Source organism: Ranitomeya variabilis, chromosome 5, assembly GCF_051348905.1.
Source record: "Ranitomeya variabilis isolate aRanVar5 chromosome 5, aRanVar5.hap1, whole genome shotgun sequence".
NCBI classification, from domain to species: Eukaryota; Metazoa; Chordata; class Amphibia; order Anura; family Dendrobatidae; genus Ranitomeya; species Ranitomeya variabilis.
This window is the reverse complement of record NC_135236.1, coordinates 475,540,989-475,551,747: the sequence shown is the minus strand read 5'-3', so window position 1 is coordinate 475,551,747 and position 10,759 is coordinate 475,540,989. Positions and strand designations below refer to the sequence as shown.

The 10,759-nt window shown below is 43.9% G+C and overlaps 1 protein-coding gene across 1 annotated transcript; it reads left to right on the top strand.

The window, feature by feature from the left end:
* The first annotated feature begins 2,266 nt into the window (after positions 1-2,266).
* On the top strand, positions 2,267-8,034 carry RPS16 (ribosomal protein S16). The gene is made up of 6 exons (XM_077265499.1): positions 2,267-2,360; positions 2,447-2,498; positions 4,666-4,767; positions 7,213-7,309; positions 7,513-7,560; positions 7,850-8,034. The coding sequence occupies exons 1-6, from the start codon at positions 2,350-2,352 to the stop codon at positions 7,993-7,995; spliced, it is 456 nt and encodes a 151-aa protein (XP_077121614.1). The 5' UTR covers positions 2,267-2,349; the 3' UTR covers positions 7,996-8,034.
* Positions 8,035-10,759: the final 2,725 nt, after the last annotated feature.

The window sequence follows — 10,759 nt, the reverse complement described above, 5'->3', positions numbered from 1 at the left end:
GTGTATATATATATATATATATATATATATATATATATATACTGTATATATATATATATATATGTCAATGACATATATATATATATATATATATATATATATATATATATATATATATACTGTATATATGTTTTAACGAACATTTGAGCCGAAAAATCCATTAGATGTCGGTTTTGCAAGCCTGCGAGAAAATATCGCAGTACGGATGCCATACGGATTACATACGGAGGATGCCATGCGCAAAATACGCTGCCACACCCTGCCTACGGATGACATACGGATCACTATTTTGGGAACATTTCTGCATATTACGGCCGTAAAATAAAGACCGTATTTTCATACGCTGAGTGTGACGCCGGCCCTAGAGCGAGGAAGGACATGAACGCCCAGAGTCTGCACTTCCGAAGACATCACCATAATTAGTATAGGGACTTGTTAGTTATAAAATCATTTTTCTCAGCGATTACAGGGCAGTATTAGGTCAGACTATACAACAAAGCAACAAAACTATAGTGTGCAAAATGAATAGGGAAAATGTGAATTTCGGTGGGAAATATTTTGGTGCAGGGGGGCCCCATTTGAAAGTTCGCAACGGGGCCCCTCACTTTGTAGTTACGCCACTGTGTATTACTATACTGGCAGTGGTTGTGGTGATGTACTACTATATTGACGGTAGTTCTGGTTGATGCGTTACTGCACTGATGGAGGTTCTGGTGGTGTATTACTGCATGGACGGTGTTTCTGGTGATGTATTACTGTATTGACGGTAGTTCTGATGATGTTTTACTGCACTGACGGAGGTTCTGGTGGTGTATTACGACATTGATGGTGGTTTTGGTGATTTACTGTACTGACTGAGGTACTAGTGAAGTATGACTGCACAGACAGTGGTTCTGGTGATGTATTACTGTATTGCTGGTGGTTCTGATTATGTTTTATGGCACTGACGGAAGTTCTGGTGATGTGTTACTATACTGATGGTGATTGTGGTGATGTATTACTGTATTGATGGTGGTTTTAGTGATTTACTGCACTGATGGAGGTTCTGGCGATGTATTACTGCACGGACAGTAGTTCTGGCGATATATTACTGTATTGACGGTGGTTCTGATGACGCTTTACTGCACTGACAGAGGTTCTGGTGGTGTATTACTGCATGGACGGTGGTTCTGTATTACAGTATTGGTGGTGTTTATGGTGATTTACAGTACTGACGATGGTTCTGGTGATGAATTACTACACTGATGGCGGTTCTGATGATGTATTACTGTATCAACGACGATTCTGGTTGTGTATTACTTGCATGAACGGTGGTTCTGGTTCTGTATTACTGTATTGATGGTGGTTCTGGTGATTTACAGTACTGATGGTGGTTCTGGTGATGTATTACTGCACTGATGGCAGTTCTGGTGATGTATTACTGTATTCATTGTAGTTCTGGTGGTATATTAGGGTATGTTCACACGGTTAGAAATTGGCAGTGCTTTGGACGCAGTACATGTTCGCTGCGTCCAAAGCGCTGCTGGCTATTGAACGCAGGTGAATCCGCATGTGTTCATTAAACCTTGTGGAATCAGTGTCCAATACATTGTTCGAGTGAGATTTATCTTGCGGAGACTCGATAAATTGACATGCTGCGGTCTGGGAAGACGCGCCACATGTCCGTCTCTACAGGTAAGTCGCGGGCGTCAGTGCATGCAGCGTCCAACCTGCAGCGTTTACTGACTGTGGGAACGTACCCTTACTGCATGGTCGGTGGTTCTGGTGACGTATTACTGCGCCGATGGCAGCTCTGGTCATGTAGTACTGTATTGACAGAGGTTCTGTGAGCACATGCCCTTAGTCTGACTGATCAGTAGGGGGTGTGACCACTTAAAGTTCCTAGGGCAGCATGAATGCCAACTACTGCCCTAATTACAATCCCTTATAATGGAGGAAATTGTATCGGGGTGATCTTATAACGTCAGTATGATTTTGGTAGCCTTTTTAAGGATAAAGTCAAGCGGTCGAGTGTCATCTATTCATACATAAAGGGTTAATGCAGAGCAGGATGTGTTAATATCCATGAGAGCGGTAATGAATGCTCATAGTCACCAGGTTTTGCAGAATGTGGCTTATGTGATACTGCATGTGGTTACCGTGTGATATAAAACCGCGCGGTGTGACTACGGGCTTATTACTCGGACGTAGAATGACCCGAGGGAGCGCTAATCCTATCCCACAAGTAAAATGGCGACGTGAGGTAGCCAGGAAGTCGCTTGAGCGTAATGACGTATACGGCACGCAGGGCACGCTCGCCCCTGTTGAGTGGGTGCGGAGATCCCGTACTTCCTTTTCTCGCAGCTACTCATGACGGAGAGGTGAGTTTCCAGCGCTCCTAGGCCTCGGCTCCCGGATAACATAGTTCCGGACGCCCGGTAACCGCCTGTCCTCCCTCTCTCCACAGGAATATGCCGGCTAAGGGGCCTCTGCAGTCCGTGCAGGTTTTCGGACGGAAGGTTAGTGTTTGTGGATGCCGGTGTGGGAGCCTCGTGTCCGGGCGGCCCGCCTGCAGTGCTGAGTACCTAGCGCTCAGTAGTGCCCGCTCTCCCCCCACCCACGTGTGCCCCCCGTGATGTGCCGTAGTCCCGGGCCTGCACGGCATGACCTAGGAATAGCCATTCCATACCATGTGAGCGCCCCCTGACCCAGAGGCCTGTGGGAGTGAGGGGCCCTAGGATCCCCAGTGGCCGGATAGCCAGGCATTGTGAGCAGCGCGTATTACTGGTGCAGGGTGGAGCTGGGACTTGCAGGAGCCCCTCCATCCTTCCTGTGAGTTGTCTGGGGGTCCTGCGAGTCCCAGCCTCCCATCCAGCGGTCACGGTTTCTCCCCGGACCCCTGTAGAGCCAATCTCCCATATCTAGCAAAATTAGTTTTAAAGGGGTTGTGCGGACTTAAAGCTAGTCTGCCGTCACACGTGCCTCCCGACTGCTGGCTGACCGTGCAGTGCCAGTGTGAGCGAGTGATCATGTATGTGATTTACACTTCAGCTTCTCTATAGAAGTGAATTGAGAGGCGGCTCGTGTCCCCAATGAGACCAATCACATATGTGGTGACATGTGACCACCCATTGGCATTGGGGGCACATCTGATCTCCATAATAACTGCTGACTGTTGTCCAGAGCCTCCACAACTCCTTAACACTTGTGTACACATCATTGTTCTTGGCAGCTGAAAACAATGGCAGTCTATGCCCGCAGACTGATTTGTTACTGATGTGCACAAAATGTAGGTCGGCCTGTTTAAAAAAACCTACTAAACTACCTCCAATTGGCAAACTTCTAGCAGACTCATGATTTTGTGCCCTCTGCGGCCATCACTTTACCGGCTGGGGAACATGTAAATGAAGAACCCAGGTTTGGATGAACTTGCCTGTCATACAGGTGCCGTTTTTTATCGTCACATCTCCTGTAACATTCTCCATGCTGCACTTTTTCTTCCATTTTAAAAGTGCCACATGATGAAGCGCAGATGGACCCCATATTCCTGATCCATTTTTGGCATTAAATTTGCTTTTTTGTACCGGTTCTTAGGTATGGACAATGTCAAACCACTGCTGTCTGGTAGCCTAGGGTAGGAGCAGTCTGTATGTAGATAAAGTTGGTGCATTATTATGAAAGCGACACGTTTTCCATCCATTTATGGTGCCATCTGACTATGTTGAGGTACATCGTTGTGATTTGCCCAAAGATACCACGAGACCATAGCCGAGAGTCCCATGCAGCATCTTTTGTGGATAAAGCTGCTCATTGCCATGAGATTTGTTTGTAGGCCACATCACTTATGGAATGATGTTGGATTTTAACCTCCGTTCCAGTTGTTCTGGGAACGAAATTTTCTGTGATGTGTGGCTGTTGAATGATATCCGTTCCTATGGAAAAATTCCTAGGCCGGGTGCCCACAATCCGGACCTAGCACAGCTTTGGATGCAGCATACGTTTGCTGTGTCCAAAGCGCTGCTGTCTATTGAACGCAGGTAAATCCGCATGTGGTCACTGAGCAGGTGAGCCGCAGTGGACATGGGATTTCTGGAAATCCCATCCACTAGGCTGTAGCAGCTGGATGCTGCGGCTTTGACGCTGTATAAATGCACAGCAGTTCCTGACCGTGGGAACGTACCCTAGTATGTAGAAAGTTGTCTGCTGAGCACAAATCCTTCTCGCGTCTAAAGCTTTCCTGGGTGTGAAGATTATCTTGAAGTTGCCTAAATATCCCATACCATTTTTCGATGTTGCGCTATTCCTTTGCTACCTATCCCTGGACCTGTTGGTTTTTGGATGATTCAATGCTGTGATACCTTTATTATGTCACACAGTAGATTTCTGGGGTTGTTTTCAGAAATCACACTGCATTATCATGAGCATGAAAAGCCTAGGAAAGGTGGTAGCAGCACAAATTAAGGTGATGCATACCGGTAACACTTCAGGCATTTTGATAAGCCTTTTAGCCATAGCCACCTGGCAGAGGCCAACCTACTCTTAGTAGTCACATGTGCTAGTACATTGTAGGCTTGGAGCGACATGTGGATGTCATCCATAAACCGTAGTACGTCCACCGAAGACTGATCATGGTTCTGTTACTCCCCAGTGTGGATATCATCCTAATACCATAATCTTTCCTTTCAGAAAACTGCAACTGCCGTTGCCCACTGCAAGAGAGGGAATGGCCTCATTAAGGTCAATGGAAGACCCCTGGAGACAATTGAACCTGCAACTCTGCAGTACAAGGTACTACCAACGCCGTGTTTGCCAGTTATTAATGCTTTGTGAAAATGATCGACTGGGGTATCCAAAATATTACTTAGGTTTTGAGTTTTTCTGTCTCTGCTTAAACCTTCAACCTTCATACACCAGACATTACATCAGTGTATCTTGGTTTCCATTACTTAAAAAATAGTATGGCTTCTATCCCACTCCCCTTCCATATAAATAACTATAACATGGGACTGATTTCTCACTTGTGAACCACTTACATACTCTTTCAGCACAGACTGACTGTTCAGACCATGTCCTGGAGCTAGGCACCCTTGGTGTGTCCAGTCATTTATATACACCTTCCACCTGCCTGTTTTCCATCTATCTCCACCTTCAGCTGTGTTTTTTTTTTTTTTTACAGTTGTGTCTTAGTCATAGAAGGGCAGGGATATATGGAAACCAAGCAGGTGGGAAGGTGTATATAAATGATTGGCTGCACTGTGAAGCACCGATAAACTGTATCTGGTTTGAACCGTGTTTTTATACAGTCGCTTTTAAATGGAGCAGATCCTTAGTATGCTTACTGCTTTCCAAGCACCATGGTACTGATTAGGACAGCCAAATACAATACTCAAGTTTGTCAGTCTTTTAAGGGTGCAGTTAACTCCTTACTAACAGGAGCTTTTTTTTCGTTTTTCACTCACCTCCTTCCCAAAGCCATAACGTTTTTTATTTTTCTGTCAATATGGCCGTGTGAGGGCTTATTTTTTGCGGGACGAGTTGTACTTTTGAACGACATCTTTGGTTTTACCATGTCGTGTACTAGGAAACAGGAAAAAAATTCCAAGTGCTGTGAAATTGCAAATAAAAAAAGTGCAATTCCACACTTGTCTTTTGCTTTGGCTTTTTTGCTAGGTTCACTAAATGTAAAACTGACCTGCCATTATGATTCTCCAGGACATTACGATTTCATAGACACCAAACATGTCTACGTTATTGTTTTATCCAAGTAGTAACAAAAATTCCAAACGTTGCTAAAATAAAATAAAAAACGTGCGCAATTTTCCTATAAACGTAATTTTGCCATTTTGATTTTTTTTTTTTTTTCGCTACGCCGTTGAGCGATCAGTTTAATCCTTGTAGGTTTGATTCTTTTTTTTTTTTTTTTTTGTTTTGTTTTTTTTTTAATTTTGAATGGGGCAAAAGGGGGTGATTTGAACTTTTATATTTTATTTTTTTCATATTTTTTTTTTAAACTTTTTTTAACTTTTACCATGCTTCAATAGCCTCCATGGGAGCCTAGAAGCTGGCATAGCCTGATCGGCTCTGCTACATAGGGGCGATGGTCAGATCGCCCCTATGTAGCAGAATTACAGCATTGCTATGAGCGCCGACCACAGGGTGGTGCTCACAGCAATCTGGCATCAACAACCATAGAGGTCTTCAGGAGACCTGTGGTTGTCATGTTGACACATCGCTGACCCCCCCTGATCACCTGACTGGGGTCAGCTATGCGTGGATTTCCGGCTGGAAGCTCTTGTTAAATGCTGCTGTAGGTTTGACAGCGGCATTTAACTAGCTCCACCGTCGGAGCCTGCATCGAAGCGGGGGTTCTGCCATCGGATGTACTATTCTATATATTTTTTTTTGTCCTGATGAAGAGGTCGTGTAGAACCTTGAAAAGCGTTGACTTGTAAAACCTGTACTATTAAATTCCTTTGATTTTATTCCGGTCATCGAGCTTTTATCAACAGCGCAACTGAATGACACCACCTTTTGGACATCGTTTTTCCTGCAGTATGCAATTATGTATTGTCTTTGTTTAAATGGGTGGTCCACTAGTTGGACAGTGCCTTCTTAAACCAAATGTTATGCCCTGATAAAATAGAGCTTATACTCTCCTCCCGTGCCAGCGCGCTGTTCCTGCGGTGTTGATACTCGATGTACCCTGGGTTGTGACACCGGCACCCCATCAGCAGACAAACTGAATATGAAGTCTGGGCTGCAGCTGATCTCTGGCTTCCTCTTCGTGTTCAGTTTGTATGAAATTGGAGACAGTGAGTCAAGTGCTGATTGGGTGCCGGCGTCACGTGTCACAACACCGCCTCATAGCCCTGAGCAGAGTGAGTACCGACACTGGGAAATGTGCCGGCATGGGAGGTGAGTGTATAGGCTTTTTTTTTTTTCTTTTCTTTTCTGGGCTGAACATTGATTTTAAGAAGGGGTTTTCCTAGTACTGGACCACCCCTTTAATGTGAAGTTTCAGAATCTCCCTTACATCTGTGCTTTATTCCTTGCTACCCCCAAGTTTAAGATGTACTCATCACTGTCCAGCTCTACAGTCCCCTACATTTTCCTGCCATAATTGCATTCATGTGTGACCCACACTACCACAGTATAAGTGATGCAGCTGGGAACACACCACTACTGCTTTATACTGTACCGTTACCGATAGTAATTGTAACTTCTCACATATAGCTGCTGGAGCCTGTTCTTCTCCTGGGCAAGGAGCGATTTGCTGGTGTCGACATCAGAGTCCGTGTGAAGGGTGGTGGACATGTTGCACAAGTCTATGGTAAGCAACGTGTTGGTTTATGTAGTGGGTAAAGTTTTTATCAATTGTTGCTTCATGATACAATAGACCTGCTAATATATACTCTTACTGTATAAGGTAACAAGTGTAATGTAGTTGGTTTCCATTCCACATGATGTATCAAAGCAGAAGTGTAAATTCTTTACTTTGCATTTGAAATAATTTAAATATTTTTTTACCTACAGCCATCCGTCAAGCCATTTCCAAGTCGCTTGTGGCTTATTACCAAAAGTGTAAGTTTTCATTTATGACATATGATTTAGAAACGCCCTTGTCATTATTTTGATATAATTGCTACATTTAAAAGCTTTTGATGAAAGAGAAACTGAATCCAATCACAAAAAATACATTGACTGGGCTCTGTTCTGCCCTTAAAAATGGTTTTACAGATGTTCTTTAGAGACACTTAATCCCGATTAAAAAAGAAAATATTAAGATAAACAATGTAATGGCCGACACTCTACCTGGTTAGAAGTGTCATCTATGTATCTGGTATAAACATTTATCTACTTCTTATTTTAGTTGTTGATGAAGCTTCCAAGAAGGAAATCAAGGATATTCTCATTCAGTATGATAGGACTCTTCTAGTCGCAGATCCTCGTCGTTGCGAGTCCAAGAAGTTTGGTGGACCTGGAGCCCGTGCTCGCTACCAGAAGTCTTACCGTTAATTGCATTGTACACTCTTTCAATAAACCGTTTGAAGACAACAGTTGTCTTTTATGTTCCAGAACTAAAACCTGCTGTAGGACATGCTGGTAATCCCATAGTTGCCTTGTTTTCCACATCCAGCTATTTCTAAAGGGGTTATTCACAATGGACATTACCTGTCAAGTGGGTTTGTGATAAATATCTAATCACTATGAGCAATAGAACCAGAGTCGTGAGCCTCCTCTGTAAGTGCCCTATGCATAACCACAGCAAGGAGGAGTTTAAAGAGGTCGACCACTACTTTTTGACTTGATGACCTATCCTTGGGATAGGTCATCAATGTCCGATCAGCTGGCGTCCGGCACCCCCACCAATAAGATGTTATCGGTGTCTGCGGCTGGAAGTACTTGCGGACCGCCTTCAATAGTGTCCGCTGCAGAGTACTATATATCCACCTTGTGTTGATTTGAATAGGAGGCAGATGTGTAGTACCAAGCAACAACCAGTATCGGAAGACTGCCAGCTCCGCAAGTGAGTATTTCCATCCACCGCCACTCACTACAGATGAACGGCGGGGGCCATCACACAAATAGTAGTGGACAACCTGTTTTGCAGTTATGAACAGTCACCCTGCCATTATAACTTGTGGAGATGGACACAGCTGTGTTTTACAGTTTGTCATCCCCATAGGCATTAGAGTTGCAGGGCGCAGCATGACAACCACTCGTCTCAAACTAATCTTTGCTGCTTGATTGTTCAGGACCCATATTCTAGTGATCACTGAGGGGTCCCAAACATTTTATCGTTGTGCTAAATGGATCATAAATGTCCATTTAAATTGAATGTGTTACAACTTTTTATAATAGATTATGTAATCTATTAATGTTAAAAAATAAATAAATAATAATAATTTTGTATTTGTGCAGCCGTTGGATATAGTAGCCCAAGGCTGTTGGGGATGTAGTCTGTGTGACCACCTCTCCTACTCTGGCTGCCTCAGCTGTGAACTGGGCACGCCCCTGGGAGCCGGGCGGCATTGGACTGTTGACCAGTATGGTGATTCCCACCATGCATCCAATCCCAGTGCGTGATGGCCTACGCACACCAGCATCAACTAACAATCCGTGCTGCCAGTCCTCATTGATGCTGTTCGCATGTCAGTATCACTTTGCAGTCACCAAAAAACTTCAGGGTGATTCTAAACTTCATTCTCTTACCCTTGTGCAAACAAACACAGAAGAGGCGAGGACTTCACGTGAGCAGATCCCACCCACTTCTAAGCTGTAATGTGAGCTTAGTGCTAAAGCTGAGCGAATCCCTCGAATGTTTGGTTTCTATGAATATACAGTAAAACTGTACCCTGAAAAAAAACCAAAAAAACCTGTACTCTACCAGGGGGGCTGCTAAATTGAGGTTGGAGCAGGCAATGAAAAAAAGGGCTCCTGCGCAATATTTGAGGTCATACGTGTTACTGCGCAGCTTATTCTCTAGTAAATGGTGGCGTTTGTACATTAAGATCTATCGAAGTGCAATAGAGATATATATAATATATTTTTTATTTCTTAAAATTTTTTTTTACCCCATGATAGTATAGGCATTATGCATAAATTCATGTATCATAGTACATCATTTGTACTGCACAAATACAGATTACACAACAACCACAAGACTGATTTCAGCACTCAATATATCATTTTAATAAGTATAATGGCGCCTACCTGACACTGTAGGTTACTGTACACAATCCTGTTGACATGGTTGCTTTAAAGAATACACACAGTGGCTTACACAGTACTCCCACAGGTGTTGGGGTGCACAGTACACCCAGCGGGTTTTTTGCAGAAAGCGCAGTCACGATCTGTCCCTCATTCCAGCGGTGTCCTATCCCTATCACATTGAGACCATAATGGTGGCCGCACACACATACCGCCTTTATACAGCCGGGTCACGTGCTGCGCTGGCCAATCACGACCATGCCCATACTTGTCATGGCTGTGATGTTCTGGAAGTGCTCAGTCTAAAAGCTTGTTGATTGCTTGGTGCTGCAGCCTTTCAACAAGCTTTATTAGATTGTGGAAACCGGACGTACAGTAAAAAAGCGGTGTTCAGAGTTTGGAACTGAAAATGAGCTCATCACTACTTGGCAGTATACTAGGTTTTCATGGCAAACTTCAACAGCTGCTCCCCCTAGTGTTTAAAAGTTGGAAATATCAAAGCTTAACATTTTTTTATATTAAGAACCGTTTATATTTTTTAAAATAAAACAATATTACTTTACATTTGTTCAAAGTTGACATTTGCAGGCCTGCCGATCTGGGACATCCGACAAACATGAACGAGACCCAACTTGGAGTACAAACATTTCCCCAAATTGACACACAACAACTAAAGGGTCATCACAGAATAGAAATATAACAATTGCCCAGATGTTTTTTTTGTTTTTTTTTAACTTCAGTTACTGTATGGTCTACTCGACTCCCTTTCTTTGGCTGCCGCACAGTAGTATTATTTATTGTTACAGCGCCATTTACTGTATATACTCTAGTATAAGCTGAGATTTTCAGCCCATTTTTTTGGGCTGAAAGTCCCCCTCTCGGCTTATACTCGAGTCATACCCAGGGTTTGGCAGGGGAGGGGGAGCGGGGGCTGTCTAATACTCACCTGCTCCTGGCACGGTCCCTGGTTCCCAGGCGCCTTAGCTTCTTCCTGTACTGAGCGGTCACATGGTACCGCTCATTACAGTAATGAATATGCGGCTCCACCTTCCATAGGGGTGGAGCCGCA

What these genes read in the sequence shown, in the direction of transcription:
- RPS16 (XM_077265499.1), top strand. An exon ending in CTGCAACTCTGCAGTACAAG is followed by an intron (nt 4,768 to 7,212) that starts GTACTACCAACG and finishes TCTCACATATAG; the next exon opens with CTGCTGGAGCCTGTTCTTCT. An exon ending in ACATGTTGCACAAGTCTATG is followed by an intron (nt 7,310 to 7,512) that starts GTAAGCAACGTG and finishes TTTTACCTACAG; the next exon opens with CCATCCGTCAAGCCATTTCC.